At 41.1% G+C, this 24,368-nt stretch overlaps 1 protein-coding gene across 1 annotated transcript in view; it reads right to left on the minus strand.

Moving 5' to 3' along the window:
- Positions 1-15,463: 15,463 nt before the first annotated feature.
- RALA (RAS like proto-oncogene A) overlaps positions 15,464-24,368 on the minus strand; it is a 51,574-nt gene continuing 42,669 nt past the window's right edge. The window contains exons 4-5 of the mRNA XM_073332848.1: positions 20,853-21,027; positions 15,464-17,391 (exon numbers count right to left, since the gene is read on the minus strand). Coding sequence (XP_073188949.1) covers positions 17,269-17,391; positions 20,853-21,027 — 298 coding nt within the window. The 3' untranslated portion in view covers positions 15,464-17,268. The remainder of the gene's footprint in view (positions 17,392-20,852; positions 21,028-24,368) is intronic.

Here is a 24,368-nt window from a genome sequence, read left to right on the forward strand (position 1 = left end):
TTATGGCAGCATAGCAGGGGTGTTACGTTGGCAGGAGGAGCATTTTAGTGTGCAAACCTCCACTGTTTTAACAAAAGCTGACTTCTGTTGACAAAACAGTGTAGTATAGATAAGGCCTAATAAGGTTTAGTATTTAGACTGAGTGCTTTTTTTATTTTCTTGAGTAAGCATCTCTGACCTTTATGTCTACCACAAATAAACACTAACTACAAAAAGATAAAACATTAAAGTAAACTAAAATCTATCAACTGAGTTTAACATATTTGGGAAATCTGCTGAGGTTACAAAGGCTGGTGGCATGCCCACTTTCCTTTGATGAAGTGGCAAACTAATTAGTAAGTTTCCATGTTCAAGAGAAGGTCTTGAGCAGTGTCAGATGCTATTTCTGGGCTGGAAGATTTGGGAGATTTGCAGGTGTTTCCCTATGTACAGTTCATTAGGGGCTTGAGGAGTCTTCATGCAACTTAACTGGGTGTGCCCTGCATCCTCGTGGCTGAGTGATAGCAGCTGGAGGGGTTTGCTGCTTATCACTGGCAAAGCATTGTGGAGAGACAACCCAGGTTGGAAAGTTAAGGGGGCACAGCTGTCCCACAGTTCCAGGTTGCACCCTGCTGGTCCCATCACAGTGATGCATAGTAAAGAGCCAAAAAAAATCTTAAATTTGAAATTTGTTGTAATATCATTGAATAGTCTCTTGTTCTAGAATTATGAGAGAGGGGGAACAAGAGCTCCTGATGTTTTTTTCTAAGTTAATTATTGCATCTATGTTTAAGTTAGCATATATTTCTATCATGTCAGCGCTGATTTGTCTCTTCACTTTGTATAGTCCAATTTTTTTTAATTTCCTCTCACAGGGTAGTCTTTCCATGCCCCAATTTTTTTTGATGCGCTTCCTCAGACCACATCACAAAACAAGCATCTGTTCGGCTGTCCCTGAAGAAAGGCAAACAACTGTGTGAATAGGGAGACACAACAACCCTTACAGCCCTCAGAATATTCCCTCAAAGGCCCATGGATAAGGGAAGCTTGCACGGCCCCTGGTTAGGCTGAGCCTGCGCCTGCTCTTTAGAGAGGATTTTATTTATGTCTCTCAAGAGGGATAGCTCAGTGGTTTGAGTGTTGGCCTGCTAAACCATGGTTGTGAGTTCAGTCCTTGAGGGGACCACTTAGGGATCTGGGGCAAAAATTGAGGATTGGTCCTGCTTTGAGCAGGGGGTTGGACTAGCTGACCTTCTGAGGTCCCTTCCAACCATGATATTCTATGATCTATATCAGGATGACATATTTCATGGGTTCCAAGCTCAGGTGTTGTTCAAGGGTATTGATGTAGGTGCGTGGAGTCGGAGATGTACCTTCCTCTGCATGGTCTTGGGGAAGGGAAAACTTAATGGAACTCTCCACTAACACCTTTGAGCTGCCACCATGGGCATGCAGTTGCTGAAGACAATGCACATTCTCTGGCAACTGAGAGTGTCGAGATTGACTCACCCAAGCATTCTGCAGCCAAGTGAGGCAACAGCAGGCAGCTTGCAACTTCAGGTAAAGCCATGCTTTGATGTTAATTCTATGCCACTGCCACTTAGTGTGAAAAGTACAGTTACTAATTTTAAACTATGGCATTCTCTATAAAAATATCCAAAAACTGCTTTACTGAAAAATTTCTCTAGAGGTCAGTAGAGCAACAACAATGAAGCTATGAAATTAAACCTACATAAGAAAGTTCTAAAAGCCCAGTTCATTGTCCATGCACCTTTATCAAAAGTGATTTGTTCTTGGAATTAACAGTTCTGTTTTAATCTGATGCTGAAACATCCATCAGTATGTTTGACCCTCCCTGGGAATGAATCTGAAGATTTCTTTACAATTTATCTTTACCTTCAGAGAGGTCAATTAAGGGACTGTATTGGATCTCAGAAGTTATAGGGCCTGATTTTTCACCCAGATCTCTAGTGGAAGGCAAGAGGAGCAACAGCTGTACCTCAGATTTCATGCTTGCTCTTTGACAAGTTGCTCTACAGGGGGGCAAACTGAGGCACTAAGTGAAGTGGGATAAAGGGCCTACATTTTGAAACATGGTAAGTGAGTTTTGGGTGTCCAAGTTGAGCTGCTTCATAGGGGCCTGATTTTCAGAAGATGGCCCCATTTAAGTTGCTTCAAACCCTGGGCACTTTTGAAAACTGGCAAAAGATTCTTTCACATGGGGCCACCAGCTCACACAAAGGTGACCACCACACAAGCCTACAAATCAACATTGGAGTAGAACAACTTATTCATATGTAACCTGACCAAATATTTTTATTTAAAAACAAATTAGGAAAAAAATGTAAACTAAACAGAGTAGGCAAACATTACAGCAGAAACCCCTTTTGGACTTCAGGCACCATTTATCAAAACTAGGGCCCAAATTAAGCCTGAGGATTCAGAAGCAAGTGCAACTCCAGTGAAAGTTTGAGCCACATTCAGTAAGGATGACAAGCAGCTGTAAGTAGTGTGAGATCTAGTGTATTGTCAATGTGCAAAACTAAAGCAATTTATGCACCAATTGAGTAGAAGTGTGTATGCATGGGTTCATGAGAAAAAAGCAACTGCAGGGAGTGTAAGATAGTCATCCTTACTTTATCCTTTACCTGTATCTGCCCCAGTGTTCCTGGGAACAAATTAAGTTCTGGCATAAATTTACATAGGAGTCACATACATGCCAAGGCTCAATTTAATCCCCACAGCATACTAGATCAGTAAAAGGTACACATTTTACAAACCTAGTGAGAATGCACCTTTGGTGAAGGCTACATTACTTTGCCATTCATGCTCATTTTCTGACCAACTTTCACTGGGTGTCATTTACACCAACATCACTTAACAGTCAAGTTCCAATCTTACATTTACCTGTGTAAATCCCAGATCCTTCCTCAGCAGGGTCAGTTTGGATTTACACCAGTTCATCTGAGACAAGAGTGTGGCCGTTGGCTCTATTTTTATTCAGATGTACAACTGAATGATTGAGTGGTGTCCTCCTGTGCTTAGGACAGGGGCTCATGATGATTAGACTCCCAGGGTCTCCAGAAACTAGGTGTCTGACCTGAGGCAATTTAACCTCCCTCACACACACACAAAAAACAAACCCTCTGAACCTTCATCACAGTGTTTTGAAACTTAGTATTCGTAAACTTCGTCATGTAAGAAAGGCTGTAGAATTCATCCATAAAGAATTTCCTGTTCACAGAACTTCTCAGCACTCTTCACCAAAGTATTTCTTCCTCATCCATATTTTTGGGGATCTCCTCTTCATGGGGGGCTGGGATAAGTTATCAGTCGTTCCTCTACTATTGCCGGCTGCCTCTGTGTATGCTTGAAAGCTTGTCTCTGTCACCAACAGAAGCTGGTCCAACAGCAGCAGCAAAAAGATAATTACACTTCACCTACCTTCTCTCAGGGAAGTCACCTGCAGTCCCCCCAAACAGCTGAACTCATCCTCCTCCCATTCCAATAAGGACAAAAGATAAGCTTTACAGATTAAAGATAAGGTTAAAGCTGTAGAATAGCAGAATCAACCTAGTCCTACTCTCTAGGACAAGAATCAAGTTAGTTTTTCCTTGACATGTAAGAAACTTCAATCCTTAACTTTTCCTTTTCCCACTGGCTCAAACAGACAATGCATAGTAGGTTCTTTAGCTGTCTCTCTCAAAAGTAGTAGGCATTCACAATGATAATGTAGGTTTCCCTGTTCTTACAATCGACAGCCTTTCACAAACGCTGGAAAATTTCTTGCTCTGTAGTTATTGTTTCCCATTTATCTGCATGCTTTTTTCCCCAGTTGTAAAGAACCTGAAAGATAAAACTGCTGTAATAGCAGGTCTTGGAAGGTCAGGTGTATGCCATCTGCAATCAGCAGTGTTTAACTGCAGCCTCTTAATGTTCTTGGCTTAAAGTTGTGGCTGCCCCAGTACAAAGTGGTTTCTTGTTTTGGATCCAAAATAAAAATTCAGAAAAAATGCACTTGAAGAATAATTTTTCTCCTTCTTAACCATTACAGTCTTTGAGCCTGTGCTCATATTGAACTAGGGTATGTGTGTCAAATTTCCTTTTCCTTCTCAAAAAGAAGAGTCAACCTTTGGTTTGACACAGCCCATGATGCATGCAAAGATTCTACAAGGAATCATTTAGCCCCAGTGAAAGGATTTCTGATAGATTGTGACTAAAGGAGAAAGTCACGTCAGAGGTAAACAGAGGAGACAGAAAAGAATGTTCCCCTGGTTGTTACTAGTGTACTAACAAAGTTGGATCCACCTTAACTGGGAAAACAATTGTAAATATTTTGTATATGCATTGTCTCAAAGCATCTCAAGTCTGTTCTCTCTCATTTGTTTTCGCAAAAAGAAAAGGAGTACTTGTGGCACCTTAGAGACTAACCAATTTATTTGAGCATGAGCTTTCGTGAGCTACAGCTCACTTCATCGGATGCATACTGTGGAAACTACAGCAGATATTATATACACACACACAGAGATCATGAAACAATACCTGCTCCCACCCCACTGTCCTGCTGGTAATAGCTTATCTAAAAGTGATCATCAAGTTGGGCCATTTCCAGCACAAATCCAGGTTTTCTCACTCTCCGCCCCACTGTCCTGCTGGTAATAGCTTATCTAAAGTGATCATCAAGTTGGGCCATTTCCAGCACAAATCCAGGTTCTCACTCTCCGCCCCCCCCCCCCCCCCCCACACACACACTCTCCTGCTGGTAATAGCCCATCCAAAGTGACCACTCTATTCACAATGCTATTACCAGCAGGAGAGAGAGTTTGTGTGTGTGGTTTTTGGAGGGGGGGTGAGGGAGTGAGAACCTGGATTTCTGTAGGAAATGGCCCACCTTGATTATCATACACATTGTGAAGAGAGTGGTCACTTTGGATGGGCTATTACCAGCAGGAGAGTGAGTGTGTGTGTGTGGGGGGGGGGGGCGGAGAGTGAGAAAACCTGGATTTGTGCTGGAAATGGCCCAACTTGATGATCACTTTAGATAAGCTATTACCAGCAGGACAGTGGGGTGGGAGTAGGTATTGTTTCATTATCTCTGTGTGTATATATAATGTCTGCTGCAGTTTCCACGGTATGCATCCGATGAAGTGAGCTGTAGCTCACGAAAGCTCATGCTCAAATAAATTAGTTAGTCTCTAAGGTGCCACAAGTACTCCTTTTCTTTTTGCGAATACAGACTAACACGGCTGTTACTCTGAAACCTGTTTATTGTTTTGCGTTCCTGACCTCTCCCCACATTGACACGGGTTTCCTTTTTGACTAGGAAGCTAGGCTTGTAGCCTACAGTCATTGCAACAGTCTCATACAGCCACACGCTTCTGATCTAAAATGACAGAGTAAATCCAGAATGAGTCAGTGGAGTTATGCTGGTGTAACTGAGAACAGCATCTGGCCCATGAACTTGAAACATCCTAGGTTGGTATGGACAGTAAACTTCAAGTGAAAGATCTACTCCGTTGTAACGGTATAAATCCAGAGTTACTCCACTGACTGTACTGGAGTTACATCTCTGTAAACCTGGGTGAACAGTATCTGATTCTGTAGTGCTGGATTTACATTTATGTGATCAACTTTGCATTCACCATACATTTCACTCAGATAAAAGCTCGGAACTGGACCTTATACCCCGTCCATCTGATATATCCCAAACCACGGTATCCAAGTTCCATATCCAAAGTGGAACGTATCTTAAAGAATTTTGCAGCAGTTTCAAGTGCCTGGCATTGTTACGGAAGAAAATAATTGATACCAGCAAACATGAAAAGCTAACTAGACCCTGCAGCCAATCGATCCCCGGCCACAAGAGCTGCTGCTTCAATAGGTGCGTGTCAAGGTGTGAGCAGTCCTTGCACGTTTGTGGCGCACTGTGGCTGTGCCCACCTTAACTTCCCCAGTCAGGGCAGCAAGGGGTTCACTTTTATTAGCAAGGAGAAGCCAACATACACTAACAAATGGCATGTACCTTTCAATAGGGTTTCACAACAGGAGCAAACAAAAACCATTCATAAGGTCCTCACTTTAGAGCCTTGAGTCAGATCCCAAAACTAACAATTCCAAGTCTCTAGTTAGGGCAGCCTCCCTACAGCCTGAGAGGAGGAAACCACCACCACCCATTGCAGCCTACATAGCTTCTACTCCCCCTTGTCTTGTTCAGCATCCTCTTCCTGTTTATATAGCACAGCACAGGGCCTTCTGATTATACACTTGGCTGTTCTAGCTATATAGGCTTATCCCTTAAGGGAGTAATATGCTCCTTTCACAACGTCCAAAGGAAGAGGGGAGGAATGAAGGAAGCTAATAGGCAGAGAGCAAATCTAACTGTTTTCGTACTCTTTGCCCCTGCCACCCCATTTGTTTTTCTTGTTTTTGTTTTTAAATTGTAACTGGTAAATGATTGAGCAAAATAGGGTTAATCTAATTCAGTTGTGATAGGATTACATATTTTTGCATGGGAAGGGAGATTAAATTCACAAGGTTCAAGGATTTAACATCAAAATAAACTGTGTTTAAGGTAAATCAAAAGCAGCTCTACAAATCAACATTTTATTCTACAACCCATAGTCATGGGAGTACTCGCATGACAAAGGGCTGCAGTATGGTCTTTAATTTGTAAATAAAATTGGTAGTGAGCATTTGTTTCAAGCAGGTTCTTGAGCTTTTTCACAGTATGGACCGCAGTTTAATAAAAAGAGATTGTCCATGAGACAACCACCACCCTCCTTTCAGCCAGGATTACATAATAGCCCAGTGACAACTAACATTTAATTGGAAAAGTCCTACTAGGAAAGTAATGATATTTTGAGCTGTTTTTAATGCTATTTAACAGCTAAAAACAAAATACAAAAAGGAGCCCGTATTACGTGACTAACCAGGTCACCAGCACAGTGCTCCTTAAACCACCAGTGGTTCACTGACCACAATTTAAGAACCACTGGTTTAGATAATTGACTATGGGTGCTGTTGCATGAAAATTGGCATAATGATACTTACCTTCCTTTGTAAAGTTTTGAGATCCAATGAAGGCGAGCTAAGTATTATTGGTTTAAATATGCACACACCCCCCCCCCCCCCATGGAAGCTGTTGCAGTCATTTTTGTTGTCCGTTTATTTCAATAAATGCAAACCAGCTTTGCAGTGAGCAGCGAAGTGGCATGTGAATCCCCCCCACCCCCAAACCTACATAACATTATTAGGTGCCATGAAATTCTATTAAGGCTTGCTGAGGGTAGGGTGACCAGACAGCGAGTGTGAAAAATCAGGATGGGGTGGGGGGCAATAGGCACCTATATAAGACGAAGCCCCAAATATAGGGATCGTCCCTATAAAATCAGGACATCTGGTCCCCCTAGCTGAGGGCTCCTGGCACCCTTTACTACTGACTGCTTCCTCAAGTCAGTCTTGAGCAAAGGAGCCCTTCTGAAACTCTCAGTAATTATGCAGCCCACAGCCAACTGCTATCAAAGAAGGGCTTCGTTCTTTTTAATTGCTGTATTTGAGATGTCCAGTAACCATTTCAACAGCCATTCTAGCAGTGATGAGATAGAATGGGAGGATGCCTGTTCTGGGATCCTTGTTTGGGTTGACCAAGATCCTTTAGTGAGTCAGTCCAATAGAAGGGATTGCAGGATTCTCCACTCTACACACAGAAATTCTCTCAATAAGTTCTTAGTTTCATAAGCAAAAGAAAAGCAAAAATCCTATCAAAACACATCAGCCAAGTTCTACTCAACAAAAAAATTAACCAATTATTTTGGAGCTCTATTTAGCTGGGGCTAAAGACGATACCACTTTCTTCCTGGCTCAGCAATTGACCAGCTGTGGGACCTTGGGCAAGTCACTTCACAACTTTGTCTCAAGTTTTCCAAGTCAATTATCCTCCCACATCAGTAAAATAGGGATAATGATGCCCACATCCTTTGTCAAGTGCATTGAGTTCTGCTAGCTACTTAAGTGCCAGGTAATTATTATTATTATTCAGGGTCATGTACACTGACTGCAGTTTATATTCTACATCCTGAGAGCAAGAACGCAACTAAATACAGTACCATAAGTGGGGCAGGTTTAAGCAGAGGGAAGGGAAGAGCGGTGAAGAAAAACCCTTACAACAGAATTAAAGATTTTCTTAAAAAAAATAAAAATGTTTTTAGCCATTACATTTGCAAATACATTGTTTCAGTTATGAACCATTACTGTGCCATCTTTCTGACAAAAGTTTTAGGAAGATTTTTTGGGGGGGGGGGGAGGGGGGAGGGAGAAGGATCAGGGCCTTAAGTAGTGAGTCTGCGTTCAGTTTCTGACTATAACCGAGTAACTCTAACACTATCAGTCACTGAGCACAAGCTTCAATTTTGGGGTATCGTATCCAATATGAGAATTCGAATAGGCACTAGTTTGGCTAACCTGGGAACCTGTTGATAGTTGAACAACCTTTACTGAAATTTACTGTTCACAGAGCTGTGCTTCCAATTCCCAAGCTGTAGAATAGGGCTCACATTACAGAAGTCAGCCTTTTCACTACATTTTGTTTCACTGGTTTGGGGATTTGAAATTTCATTTTAGGGAGCAAACGTACAGCAAATTTTAGAACATTAAAAATTTGCTATACAAATCCAAGTTTACAAACAAAATGTTTGACATTTGGAAATATGAAGGGCATATTGTAAGTAACTGGTGGTTGGTAGTTTGGGCAATCTGTTTTGTAAAGGGTTTCAGAGCTTCATGTAAAAAACACCATGTAAGAGGGAAATACAATCGGTTAGTATCCAATCACAGAACGGGCAATGCCACCCTCTCCCCTTGATTCTGGGTTGGCCCTTTAAGTTTCTTGGCCCTTCATGCCTAGAACCAAGTTATTGCTAGGCATCCCTGCTTCCAGCTTGATTAAGGAAGCAGAGAAATGACACCCCCCCCCCCAACAGATTTCCCTGTTCTGTGCCCAGCATGATGGGGGCCAGGGGGAGGGGTGCAGGGGGAGAACAATGCACTATCACAAGGCTTCTACAATGCCTGGCCAGAATATAGGGGGGGGGGGGGGAGAGATGAGACATGAACTGCTTCTGGGCTTCCGCAATCAGGGGTAGGAAGGAGAGTACACAACTTGATCATCATACACATTGTATGAAGTGAGCTGTAGCTCACGAAAGCTCATGCTCTAATAAATTGGTTAGTCTCTAAGGTGCCACAAGTACTCCTTTTCTTTTTGCGAATACAGACTAACACGGCTGTTACTCTGAAACCTGTCATTGTAAGGAGAGTGATCACTTTAGATAAGCTATTACCAGCAGGAGAGTGGGGGGGGGGGAAGAAAACCTTTTGTAGGGGTAAACACCCATTTTTTCATGCTTTGTGTGTATAAAAAGATCTTCTACACTTTCCACGGTATGCATCCGATGAAGTGAGCTGTAGCTCATGAAAGCTTATGCTCAAATAAATTGGTTAGTCTCTAAGGTGCCACAAGTCCTCCTTTTCTTTTTTCCTCTCAAGTGGTGTTTCCCCTACAGGGAAGGGGAAGCAGCAGGGACACAAACCTTCAAAGTGAGATTGAGTGTTTTTCTCGGAGGCCCAGATAGTCAAATTCCTTCACAGCCCTTATTTATCCTGTCAACTGGACAGAGGGGGATTTTGAGAGTGAGAAGAGGGAGGAAATTGCTTGTTGTGTGTGAGCACATATACATGTGACTCATCTTTTAGATTGTAAACTCCTCCAGGTAGGGACTAGTTTGTTTATGCAGTGCCTAGCACAATAGGATCCCACAGCATCGAGTGCTGGTCACTGTTAACAGGATACTGGAGCAGGGTGTGGTAATACCAGTGTTCTCTTGCTCTAACCACTATTCATAGTAATGATGGTGTTTATAGGAAAAGGCTAGTATCCTGAGGTATCACTATGGTGAACTGTGATGTTTGGATCGCTACTCGAGAATACTGCAGTACTATATTATTGTAATGGCAGACTACTCTCCCTCCCTTCAGGATTGAGCAGATTAGGCAAATTGCACTACAGTTACTCCCCTTTTATACATTTGTGCCACTAAATATTTTCAAGCAACAGCCATTGTCCAAGTATTTTGGAGAGACAGAACAGTAACTGAATTTACCAGTTGAGTAACGCATAACATTGTCACAGCTGTAAGCAGCTTAGTTTTACTCTTTCCAAAGTAACAGACACTAGGCAACAATTAGTTTGAGGCAGCTCTGGTTTGTTTCTGTAATCCTGATCACCCAAAGACTTGCTTCAGGGTTGTATATATGCTGGCTAGTAATGGTCAGCAGATGGCAGGTTGCTTGCTGCAGAAACCCTCCTATGAACAATTTCAGGCTGCCACAGCTGCTCAGCAGCTATGAAAATAAGCCCCTTTGCTTTTACTGCATCCACTACTTTGAAGTGATGCACTATGCCATGAAGCTCTTGTGAATTATCCATGCTGCCAAAGAAACAGGGGAGACCAACAGTAGTAAGATGCCAAAGAGCAAAGAAATCATTTAAGGCAGTATTTTGAAGGGTGCACTGTGTTGTCTTCCCATTCTGGCCCGCTCAGTTTTTTGGTGGGAGGTATTAAGGGGGAATAAAGAAAAAAAATCACATGTCCTGAGATTCTCTTGCCAGAAGTATAAGCCTTACTTGAACACTCAGTATCAATATCTACAGCGTGCAACTGAAGGGAATAAAGGCTAAGGTGTCTAATTACACACCAAAAGCATTTAAAATTTATAAAACTGGGATAAGGGTGTGTCAAATAAAGGGAAGGGTAACCACCTTTCTGTCCCCAGTGCTATAAAATCCCTCCTGGCCAGAGGCAAAACCTTTTCATCTGTAAAGAGTTAAGAAGCTAAGATAACCTCCCTGGCACCTGACCAATGAGCAGACAAGATACTTTCAAAGCTGGGGAGGAATAAAGGGCGTCTGTCTGTGATACTTTTGCCAGGAACAGATCAGGAATGCAGCTCAGAACTCCTGTAAAAAGTTAAGTAAAGTAATCTAGCTAGAAATGCATTAGATTTCTTTTGTTTAATGGCTGGTAAAATAGCTGGGCTAAATGGAATGTATATTCCTGTTTGTGTGTCTTTGTAACTTAAAGGTTTTGCCTAGAGGGATTCTCTATGTTTTGAATCCGATTACCCTGTAATGTATTTACCATCCTGATTTTTACAAAGGTGATTCTTTTACTTTTTCTGTAATTAAAAGTCTTTTAATAACCCGATTGATTTTTCATTCTTAAGATCAAAGGGTTGGGGTCTGTGTTCATCTGTACAAATTGGTGAGGATTTTTATCAAGCCTTCCCCAGGAAAGGGGGTGTAGGGCTTGGGGGGATATTTTGGAGGGAAGGAGTCTCCAAGTGGGCTCCTTCCCTGTTCTTTAACACGCTTGGTGGAGGCAGCATAGGGTTCAAGGACAAGGCAAAATTTGTACCTTGAGGAAGTTTTTAACCTAAGATGGTTAAGAATAAGCTTAGGGGGTCTTTCATACAGGTCCCCACATCTGTACCCTAGAGTTCAGAGTGGGGAAGGAACCTTGACAGGGTGCTTAAGACAAATACATTAATCTGAGATCATACTGAGGAAGTTGCTGCCACACCTATATATAGTCAGAGCTTAATTCAATGACAGCATTACTTCATATCAGAGAAGCAGTGTGGTCCAGGGGATAGTTTCATCGTTATTATATCACCTTGCACTGATAAGCGCTGTTCATTCTGAACTACAGGCCTACCTTTGAAAGGTGATCTCCATTTTTACATCCATAAATAGTAGCTGCTATGTTATGCTGGCAAACAGTAGCATACAAATACTAGCAAAAGACATACACAGTGCTACTAAAATGGCAACTAGGTTCACACTGAAAAAAGCAGCAAGTCAGACCCTAAAATACAGCATCATGGCAAAGCAGCCATCTCTGCTTTGGATGGGAGTAGTATCCAATTAGTATATTGAGCAACTGTGGGAGAGAAGGGTGTAAAATTTTTGATCAAGGACACTGTGGCAAATCCATGCACTTACAAAAAGTGACATTGGATCATGTGTTCCCAGAGCTGACAGGACCTCAGTTATTAATGGTCATGTAGGAGACACACACAAGGTGTACAAGTGCTTACAAAAGATGAAAGGCTGAGCACATTTTGTCATGGTCTGGAACTGATGGCTTCCATGCAAGTGTTTCAGACTTGAAGCTTAGAATACAAAGCCATACCAATCCAGATTTCATACATTTATAATTTAAATTCAAATAACCCTATGAAGTTAGAGGGAAAACATTTAAGGCAATTATGTTATGAGGCAGCATGATGTATTGTCAGAATGAGAGGCAGGAGTACCATTCACAACTCTGCAACTGGCTTACTGAACCAGCTACATAGCCTCCGTTTCCCAATCTGAAAAGCAACAGTACTTACCTGGCTTTGTAAAACACAGACCCACACATGGCAGAACCTAAACACACTACATATTAAATACTTGACAAAGAAATAATTTAGAAATATTTGAATGCAGTGGCTTACTGGAAACAGTACTTAGAGCTGGCCAGACTCAATTCCATATCATGACAACTTTCAACGTTTCTAGAGTATTCTGTTCTGCATTAGAACAAACCACCCCTTTCAAGCATTTCCACAAAATGAAATGGTTTCAAGATGGACAGGTTTCTCTCTAAGTGAGATTCCAGCCCGAACCTCAAACCTTCCCAACAAAAAATTTAGACAGAAACAGGTACGTCGCCGTGAAACGTTTAGACTTTCATTAAACAGCATTTTCACACACAAAAATTTAACTGGGAGTGCTCACCAGCCCTGGTACTTAAAATTGAGAAAAATCTCATTGAGGTCAAAGATTAGCTTGTCCTCAAGGTAAGCCACTGTGGTTCCTATCTCTTTGTTCAGCATGAGCCACAAATGCATACCTCCCATAAAAATGCATGAATAGAAAGGTTAGTTTTGCAAACTTCAGGAAATTGCTTCATGAGTCAATTCTGGAAAAAGCTATAGCTAACCTACTGTAGTAACAGCAAAACAATTTGGCCAGTTCAACGCCGTGTTAACGGTCTGAATATAAGTGCATGATTTTTGCATGTGACTATCTGGTTTGGCTAGAAGCAAAAAAGCCCCAAACCTATGTTCAGTTTGATACTGTAGCGTTTTGAGTTCTGACTAGATTGTTAAATTCTGTTGGGGGAGGAAAAGGGAGAAATTGTAGGGGTGCCAAGCCATGTGAATCGATGATTGGAACCTGATAACATTTGTGTCAGTCTAAACAAACCTGATTGCTATAATCTCTAGCACTCCAGCTTGGTGTATCCCAGAAGTTTGTTTGCAGGGGCCTCAATCCTCCAGAGGAAACCGAAAATTGCAAATAAGTGTTTTTCACAAGATAATTTCCCTGGTGGGACTTTCCCTCTGCCCCTCAACTGGGTTCAGGAATTTACTTTCTGAATTTTAAGTGGTGGTCACTAAAATCTGATTTCTTGCCTCAGTTTTGGTAGCTGTCCAGAGACTTCAAGGGCTGTGGACGAAGTAAAACGCTTTTTAAAAAAGTGCATTGTATCAGCTGACAATGCTGCAGCTCATATTTTGTATGGCGAAAAGGTGATTTACAGACAGGGCGGAACTTATGGAGGAGGGAGTTCAAGCTATAAGTACCTACCTCACTGGTGCTCCTGATGTAACACTTCAGTCTTTTCAAGTTTGAGTCTTCCAGCTTCTTGTGCTTCCATTGACTAATATTGGACAGACTAGCACTTACAAAGCAGTTTTCCCTCCCCTCCCATTGAGGATCAAATACCTATATCATTTGCTAGCCAATCACACAGTGGTATCTGAGATTAGCCAGCAAAGAGGGACTAAGTAAAGTTCAGACAGAGTTTGATGGGTCTTTTGCTTTAAGAATTCTCAAATGCAATAGGACGGTTATGGCTTTCCACTAAGATTGCTGTGATGGTACATATAACAATACAGCTGTACAGGTTGCATATTTGCTGCTTTGTTAAGACCTGTGCTCAAAAAACAATGCGGGTTATTCTTAAATCACAATTTTCAACATAGTGGGGAGTCATTGTGGGACTGGTGTCCCAAAAAGAATCCCAGAACTTTTGGCTGACTCAAATATATTGGTAGCGAAGATTTGATTCCAAGGCTTGCTTCTATAGTTTAATTAGCTCAAGGTATGAATACAGGGCTTTATTACAGCATAATGCCAACTTGTTATTTCTGAGATGTTAATTCTGCATATGACCCTGCTGTTAATGACTTCTGAATGAGGGGAAGAGCTTCTTACAAGAAACTGATCTAAAATGGTCTTTGGAAGTGATGGATATTTGTATTTTAGTTATGCCCATTGACAAGATTTGTACACTTAATGGGCTCTGCCTCAACACACCATCCACAGGTGTTGTAGAAAAGTGGCCAGGGATTGTCAAAAGCACTGAAGTTAGATACTTTCAAGCCTCGTCAGTTATCACAAGCTGTAGTATATCCCTGTGCATGGAGCAGATGTTACCCAACAATAGATGGCATGAGGACTAGTAGCGTGTTAGCATGAAAGTACTGAAGCTTAACTCAGCAAGATTAGAATGCATTAATGATTAGTATTAAGCCAGTTATTAGAATACAGGATTGCTTCTTAAGTCAGTAGATGGAGGATTACATACTAGTCGCAATGGAGTACTGAATAGGAATGAAATGGAAGGGACCATAGACGTTTAAAAGCCAATGGACAATTGACTTTAACACCCTTTGCACTTCTGTAGTGTCTTCCAGCAGACAAGGTCACAGTACTTCATGAAAATCTTCAGTTACACACCACTCTTGAAACAGGCACAGAGAGGTTAAGCAACTTGAAGGAAAGACTCTGGCAAAGCCAGGAAAAGGACCCAGATCCTCCTGTGCTTTAGCCATAAGCCTATACTCCCTTGATTTTAATGAAAAAAGAATTCAACTTCAGGAAGCTTTATGAAATATTGACAATTCCAACATACATTGTTTACTCAGATCTCTAGTGTAGAACATCCTGTTTTTTTGGTGTCATTTGTACAGCGTTACTTTAGAGCAAGTTTACGTTCTCTTGCTACTTGGCATTCCTTTGCTGACACCAGGAGGGGTAAACTGGTATTACACAAAATGCAGCACCTATTATTCAGCTCTGTTCTCCAGCCTTTTCAAATGTACATTACTCAGACTGACTAGCGTAGCATTAAGATGAATTCAGTTTGGTTTACATATGGTAGAAAAAACTTCTAGAATACTCAGTTATGAGCGGTGGAGTCAGTGGCCATATTATGAGCGGTGGAGTCAGTGGCCATATTATGAGCGGTGGAGTCAGTGGCCATATTATGAGCGGTGGAGTCAGTGGCCATATTATGAGCGGTGGAGTCAGTGGCCATATTAGAAACAACTTGGTTTTTATTTTTTTCCATCAATTAACATTGCACAAGTACTTAAAAATGGAAGTTTATTTGTCTTTCAATGGCTCAAATAGCAAATAAAAAGAATTGGGTAAGGCATCAGCCTAAGACAAGTGACATTTCCCGTGTCCATTAGCTTCATTACACCTCAGTTCCCAGTACACATTTCTCAAAGCAAAGTCAGTGTTAGTGGTTAGACTCCCTGGTTAAATAGACTGAAAACAAGTACACAGTAAAGATGAAGACTGGCCTACTTGACTAGAGTTACATGAGTAACTTTAATTCTGCACATGGTAGTCTACTAAGTGTACATACAAAATTCCTTATGGATAAATACTTAACATGACAAATGTAATTTTTAAAGAGCTGAGTCCCTACAGCATCTATTTGTTAGCGTGTAAAGTACACATTTGTTACTTAGTTTGCTTGAATGCATTTTTGACTGTCAGTTATAGGTTTACACATGTATAAGCGAGTAGTAGTTTGTGGAATCAATCTACCCCTTCCTACTCAGATCCTGGCTTATTTTTAGCCAGAAGATACTGAACACTAACCGAGGGCTAGTATTCTTTTGTTTGCTGATACAGGTGAGGCAACCCATTTTATGTTGAGAATCTGGACACAGCTAGTAAGTGTTTCTGTCCTACGAAGCATATTTGATAACATTAACTAGAAAAGGCTGCTACAATGCTCCCCATTCTGAACAAACTAGACTATACAGTACAAAACTTCCCAGTAGCTTCCAAACCACCACATCATGTTCCCATAGCTTAGTATCACGAGGACAAAAGAACAAGTTACTGAGGACACACCAGAATTTCCCAAACACCCTAATGCAAAACACATTAGCTCTACTGAATGAGCTCCACTCTGCCCAACTCAGGGAGTTAAAAATCCAGACACCTACAAACATTAACTTGCAAAATGGTAGTTCCAAAGTGCCAGCATGTTAAGTGGTAAGTGCCCATTTCAGGCTTAACTGCCATACAATCTTGTAACCTCAACCGTACATGTAGATTCCAACCCCTTAATTTTAAACTACCATATTGTTTACTAAATCACAGGTGACAATATGCTCTGGGCTATTCAAAATATCCAGAGTATGGCACACATTAAGATCAGCTACTGCTAGCAGACAGCTAGTTAGCAAGACCGTTCACACAACTGCACTCCACACTAAAGGATATTCTCCCACACTGATGCCCAGGGATGCATCAGTTTCGATGCATCAAGATGAAAATATAGCCTTAACTACGCAATCTGCTATTTCTAGGTTTTGAAATTAAGGCATATTCAAATGTTTCCATTTAAAAACTTACACCGCTTTAAATTAATCTGATAATGCAGATCCACAATGGAATGACTCAATATAACTGTATGCAGATACACTGCCTGAATCATTTTCTCTTCTATAATTTGCATAACTCATCATGGCAAAACAGCTGTATACCAGTTTGTCTGGTATTATGTTCACAATTGTAATTTGCAAGGCAGTAGAAGACGAGACAAAGTTGAAGATTTAGTGATACAAAATTTATGCTTTACAAGAAACCACAGAAAGTAATACTTCCTTCTGTTTACTGTTAAAGACTGCCTATGAAATACTACATTCAGAAGAACAATGATGGTAGGCAATTATGAAATGGGTTGAACTTTGCTTCTCTTGAAGCCACATTACATTTTTTTCAGTGAATTTAACTCAGTGCTGTTCCAATTCATGCTTTTAGTGATGTATTACTATTTCCAAAATGTTAAATTTCAGTCATTTAAGCCTTTGATGGCATGCTTATAAATTACAATTATTAGCATGGTCAAGGAAGGAAAGGAGTTGGGCCTTTGATTATAAAATACAACATCTTTCTCTGATCCTCTTAGCTAGGCTTTTCCTTTTCTTCTTTCCATTCTTCTCTTTGCTGTCTTCCATCTTTCTGGCTCTAATTTCTCTCATTAAATCAAAAAATACCTAAAAAGAAAATAGTTTACATGTCAATGCACTTATAACATGAACACATGCTAATTTAGGTAACTTTACATATATATGATCTACTTGAGATCATGTGTCTGGATCAAAGTCAGCTAAACACAGTATGTCTAGGTAAAAGGGACAAATCAGCCCTAAGCAAATCCTGCAAGAATTATCTTACTAGCCAAAAAAGCTGCATATCCTTTGAAGACAAGAGGAAGTGAGGCTAGCTGCCCCCTACCATTACTGAGCTGCATGTGCTCTTGGGATGCTTATGAGCTCCATAAGAGCTGAACTTCCAGCCTGAAGCATAACTCTGCCGTACCATGCCCCCATGCATGAGATTTCAAGTTTATTTCCATTTCCTACTAATCAGATGGAAGAAAAAATCCTTTGCAGTTCATATTACAATACCACAGATGGTAAAGACAAGCAGAATATCTAATTTTCAAAATATCGTATTAGAGACTTAAATGTTTAGTATTGGTTTTCCAGGGCCCATCCATATTTTAGTCTAAAAATGCAATTAGAGTTCTGTTGAGGATTGGATATACCCATATTATGAAGGGCCCAGTATGGTTCCTTGAGATTAGAGTTATAAGAAACCACCAGTCTAGAAACAACTTCATTATCCAATGCAAACTGATAAGTTATCAAGCCTCAAGTAAATGGTCTTTAAAATAATTAAGCCTTAATTTACAGCTCAAAAGCAAGTCTTTTGGAAGGCGAATGGAATAGCATGCTGGAGAAATGAGATCTCTACACGTTTGGCTAAGAATGCAATTCTTCAAGAGCCCACTGTCAATTCAGGCTTTTGTAAGACTGCTTCAAGACGACTGAAATGAACAATGCGAAGCACAAAGGGGCACTGAATTGGTCAGCTTCCAGGTGCTACAAGAACATTCTCACCTTTGCAAGTTGACTTCAATAGGCATGAGAGCAACGGACTGCCCAATTCTATGCAGTTTTCCTTTTGGCAACAAGTTCTCTATTTTCAATAGAGATCCGCCTTTTCTGGCAGTCCACAGAGCATTATGACAGCCATACTGTAGGAGAGTCGGGTGATCTCTTCTGAAGTGGTGCACAGAGTGAGCTAGAAAACCAGAGTTCTGTATATCCCACTACAGTACTCTTGTTCTATAGTTATGTTCTACACAGAACTACATTTAAGAAATTAGGTTTCAGAGTAGCAGCTGTTAGTCTGTATCCACAAAAAGAAAAGGACTTGTGGCACCTTAGAAACTAACAAATTTGAGCATAAGCTTTTGTGAGCTACAGCTCACTTCATCAGTTGCATCCGATGAAGTGAGCTGTAGCTCACGAAAGCTTATGCTCAAATAAATTGGTTAGTCTAAGGTGCCTCAAGTACTCCTTTTATTTAAGAAATTAGTATGTGATCCAGGTGATGATTAAAAACTTAATGAGCAGGACTGTTACCAGTGTTACACTTAAGGTGTTTGAGGAAAGAATATCAAGGTTTCGTTGACAAAAGTGAGCACAACTATATACTATATGAAATTTTCATTAAGAAATAGATAAAATGGCCTTTACTTCTAACTTTGGCTTGAATTACTCATGTATCTAAAAAGAAAAAAAAAGTACTTGTGGCACCTTAAAGACCAACCAATTTGAGCATAAGCTTTCATGAGCTACAGCTCACTTCATCAGATGCATAAAACATGTATCTAAATCTGTGCTATGAGAGTTTGACGTAATCCTCAACTTGCTTAAGTAAATGATACAGTATTTAGCTGCCTAGGATACTTAACCTACTTCTGAAAATGCATTTAAGAGTGAAGAGCCTTCCTGGCACATTGTATAGCTTTGCCAGTGCATCTAAATTCTGGACTACAGCACTCAGCTTTGGGATGATGAGAAAACCTTGTGTCAGATACCAAGCTATTCCTCCGATTTGTCCACTGCAAGGGATTTTGTAATTTAAGATACCATTTTGTGGGCTGGTTGCCATTTCACACTAGGTCTGAAAATCTTCACAAACTTGTAAGGGCCATGGTTTAAGTGCTTATAGAGCTGGAGATAGTTCCCTTTATGGCAGATCATGTGTTGAACTCGAGAGAGCTGGAGTGATAAAGTAAAATTAGTTGTGTCATTAAAGGATGCACAGGGAGATTGTGTCTGAATTGGCAATTTTGTAAGGCAGTTGGTATCAATCTATCAGCAATTCCATGCACCAAGAACTAGTACATGCCAATTTCTGTTCTACTGAAGTGTGACCTGATTGTGTTTTGCTGCATGTAAGTGAACTGCACTTAGCCACTGACCCAAAGACACTAAACTACCATTTGAAAAACTGTTGCAAAACCAGTTGCTCTAGTTAAAAGTTAAGGGGAAAAACTTGACGGTAGACAAAACAATTATTCCAAAACAGTCCACTTTCCATGCTAGGCCATCAATTTGCAACTGGTGACCTGACTTCTGACATCTTAGATATGATGATTTCCACTGGGGATTTTTCAACAGCGTGATCAGATTTTGTATGTAGGTCACCAGAGAGGAGAAGTTAGCACATTAATCTAAGCTACTCAATCCCTTTCTCTCAATGCATTTGCTTTCCACAAGGCAAAATACTGTTGGCAACCCAATACTCTGAATTTCAAAAAAGTTACTGAAATGTAGAGTGCAAGACATTAATTCTGAACATGAAATTTAACCAGTTTTACTTTCTTGGAGACCAGATTCAAGCATTGTCCCCATCTCATTGCTTTTGTCTCACAATAAATGGTGACTACATCTTTTCTGGCCCATTTCTGAACCAGGCTGCTTCTCTGTATCCCTTGACCCTCATGCTGCAGTTCTCAGTACATTCTGAGCGGTGAGCCATTCATTCTCTCTCGTCCATGCCCAGATATAGTCTGGGACTGAGGGAGATAAAAATCCTTCCCCTATAAAGCCATTCAGAATATCAATGAACAGTCCAGCCAGCGTTCTTCCCTTCCTAGAAGCTACCAGTCTTCTGTTCACATTCAAAATTTAGGAAAATATTGAAAAACAAAAATGTCTAGGCCAAGATTGACTCATTACCAATCCCTTGAGACAGCCTGACTGTTGCCTCCTCAACTACCCCTTCAAAATCTAGCCACGATTGTTAAACCATTTAGTGAACTGGTGGTCTGTTCAGTTCCAAACTGTTGAGAAAGTAAGAATCCAGAGTGCATGGAAACTCTGCTATCCACACTTGAGGATGCCCCTTTAGAACATGGCTGAAGCACACTGAAGGGGCAATGCTGGCAAGCTTAATAGTTCCATCATCATTGTTGTACCTGTTCAGTGGTTAAAGGAGATACAGATCTCTACAGCAATTGGTCCAGGATTATTCACAAGAATAAAATTTAGCTTTTCATGACACACGAAAGTAGATATGGAAAGCAGTATCCATGAAAGATGATTCAGGGCTTTTACAGAACCTTGATTTTTAATATTTTGCACTTAAAGGTCATTACCTTGTCAACATTAGCTCGCGTTTTAGCAGAAGTTTCCACATAGTTAACGTTCCACTGATCAGCTCTGTTCTTGGCTTCCTCTACAGAAACTTGCCTTTTATCTTCCAAATCTGATTTATTACCAACCAGCAGAAAGGGAACATTCTCATCTTCTTTTACTCTTAAAATTTGCTCCCTGAAGGAGGAGGAAAGGAAGAACATTAAAATCTACAGAGGTATTATTCCCAGGAAAGTCCACAAAAGGGGAACATTTTTATTTTTAGCTTGTTACAGTGAATGCTCATTTACTCCTTTTAGAAAGTTGAGGGTGTGCAGTGTGCAACTAAATCATTGTTCACTCAAACTATGACCCACTATAATCTTTTCAGCAGTACTAACCACCTAGCCAGTTATTCCCCATTTGAGTAGTTAGGCATTTGATTTTTCCTTCCCATGTGTAGTACTTCGCACTTGTCCTTACTGAATTTCATCTTGTTAATTGCAGACCAAATCTTCAATTTGTCAAGGTGGTTTTGAATTCTGATCCTGTTCTCCGAAGTGCTTGGAATCCCTCCCAGCTTGGTTTCATCCACAAGTGTTCTCCACTCCACTGTCCAAATTAATGAAAGTATTTAATAGTATCTGACCCAGGACAAACCCCCACAGGACCTCACTAGATCTGCCTTCCCAGTTTGACAGAGAGCCCCTGATAACTCTGAACAAAGATCTTTCAATCAGTTCTGCACCCCCCCTCCTTATAGTAGTTTCATCATGTACTCGAGCTGTTTAAAGAGTTAACCTACAAGACACTCCATGCCAACATCCTGCTCAAATCCTCTCTGAAAGCGGACAGTTCTAAACAATAAGTTTCCAGAAGACATACAAACATGAGTTTAAAAAAAAAAGTGAAATTCAACTATGCCTCAAAGCAAAGACATATTATGCATGTTAGATAAATTGATGGATATTCCCTTTAATAACTAAGGCATACCAGTTGCTACAATAGATTCCACTCAATTGAGTGAAGAAAAAAAGCAGAAGAGAACCTGCTAGCAACCACTAAAAAGCCCACATGTATAGCCCAAGTGTATACAGCTTCTACAAAAAGGAATTGAACTAGTAAGCTAACATTATGGGGAAACTGCCCTGTTAGAACTCTGTGCCCTAACCAACCACAGTTTTACAGAAAAGGCAATCAAGTTTCCAAACTTCCTGTCACAATGTCCTTCCTTTGTGTTCTGCTCAACAGCATTCCCTCAGATTGATCACCAATGCCTAGGAGCTCAGATATAGACTGCTCCCAAACACAGCATGGTAGTATTCTTTTAGCATAAATATTAAAATGTGAAACCTGCTCTAGAGATTTCTTCCAATAGACAAAAAATAGGCTTACAGATGAGCTGAAAAGGATTAAGTTCTCTACCCTGCAACCCCTCCCCTCCATGCCCAAACTAAATATCAAATACCAGGGGCTGTTTTTGGTTTCTGCTGCATGTTTCAGATGTATATATTGCCAATTCACTTTAGCTGAAAGTGTACTGTTTGAATCTTTAATAAACATTCTTTGTCTGAAGTTAGTCTAACATTTATTTAGCATGACTAAGACTGTTTTGATGACAGTTTCTTCCTCTGTATAGCTCAACATATTTCATTTCACTAGTTCTAGTCAATTTTGCAAAGCAGACAAGATCTGAAATTCTAATTTGATAAGGCATTTAAAACCATTCATGCCTCCTTTATACATCAAAAGCAGCAAGGGACAAACCCATATCCCCTCCTCTTCCAGGCCACCTTTAAAAGTTTTCCTTAACACAGACTGATTTCCAGTACTAAGTTTGTTTTGACCCATGAAGACACGTTTAGTAGGCACCTACTGTATAACTGTTACCTTGTTCCTCATCTGTCGTCTTATACTCAGACTGGAAGCTGAGCCAGATACCATTTTTAATCTGTATAGTGCCTAGCACACTGCAGCCTTAGTCCAGGGATGGGCACAACCTTCCCTACCCGGCCCTCCATAGAAACAGCCTGGCCCCCGCCCCCTATTTGCCCCCCCAAGCCCTCCCCATCGGACCGCCTCTGCTCCCTGACTGCCCACCAGGAACCTCTGCCCTTTATCCAAACCCCATGATCCCCACCCCCTTACCACGCTGCTCTGAGCGGCAGGAGCTCGGAGCCAGCCACACCACTGCGCTGCCCAGCAGGAGGGGGCGGACCAGAACACTAGTGGCATGGCAAGCGGAGGCTGTGGGGGATGAGGGGACAACAGGGGAGGGGTTGGGGGCTAGCCTCCCTGACTGGGAGCTCAGGGCCGGGCAGGACAGTCCTGCAGCCCAGATGTGGTTCACAGGCAGTGGTTTGCCCACCTCTGCCCTAGGCACTACCACAGCACACACAGGCAACCTCGTTCTGCTGCTCCCTCGGGCGCTTCAGACACTTTTCACAACATTAAAATGATTTAAAGAGGTTTTTGACCTTTGACTTGCCAGTTAAACTGAGCACCTATAAGTTACTAGTGCCTATTTAATACTAAAATCATCATTTCACTATACTACTAATGATGTAACCCATCACCCATACTTAGTATTTTTCCTATTGTGCAGCATGTCTGAGAGCATTCTTAAATTGCTACTATATGTTTCATATGGTAGATAAGTCATTTTTATTGATTTTGCTTCTACAACACTTCTAAAATAAGTTACTTTCAACAAGATGAGTTGCCTTATCCAGCTCTGTATCTGGGTTCTGGAAAATTTAGTGTCAGATTAATTAAAAGAAGGGACTCTTATTCTAAATACGGATGCAACAAGTTCTTGTTTCATTAGACCAAGCTGATGTAGTTCTAGAGCAGAGGTTCTCAAACTGTGGTCTGTGGACCACCAGTGTTCCTCAAGCTCCATTCAGGTGGTCTGTGGATCGTTCTCTCTAAGGTGCATGTGTCGGTGGCCACACACGAGAGAATGAGGGGCAACCCACCTAATTAGTGGAGCCATGCCGGCATGGGTCCACTAATTAGGTGCCTGGATCCTGGAGAAGATGCACATGTAAGGTGAGGTGGTGGCCTTAGGTGGAATAGGAGGTAGGTGGGAGGGGACAGTGGGGTGAGAATTTGGGACATGCAGAGCTGTGGTGGCCAGAGAAAAAGGCAACTTTTCCCAACCCCAGCTCGGAGGCTGCCGTGCTGGGGGACAGAGGGCACATCCATTGCATTAGAAAGGTAAGACTACTGGTATTAAAATAGGAATTATGGGCTTATTTGTAGAACGGAAAAAAAAAAGTTTGTCTAGTGCTTTTATCCAAAGTACTTTACAAGCGTTAGTTAATGGTACAAACATTTGGAAAAATCATGAAGTGGTCCACCGAGACCCTCAGCAATTTTCAAGTGGTTCATGGGAAAAAGGTTTGAGAACCTGTTTTAGAGCAAGTAGTAGAGAACTTGTTTCTGCAGCTACTGCTGAAGCCTAATGCTATCTGCATATATTACAAGACTCAGTTTTTCTGTCTGCATGGGGTTTGGGGGGGGGGGGGAGTGAATCC

The sequence above is a fragment of the Lepidochelys kempii genome, chromosome 2, assembly GCF_965140265.1.
Source record: "Lepidochelys kempii isolate rLepKem1 chromosome 2, rLepKem1.hap2, whole genome shotgun sequence".
Lineage (NCBI taxonomy): Eukaryota > Metazoa > Chordata > Testudines > Cheloniidae > Lepidochelys > Lepidochelys kempii.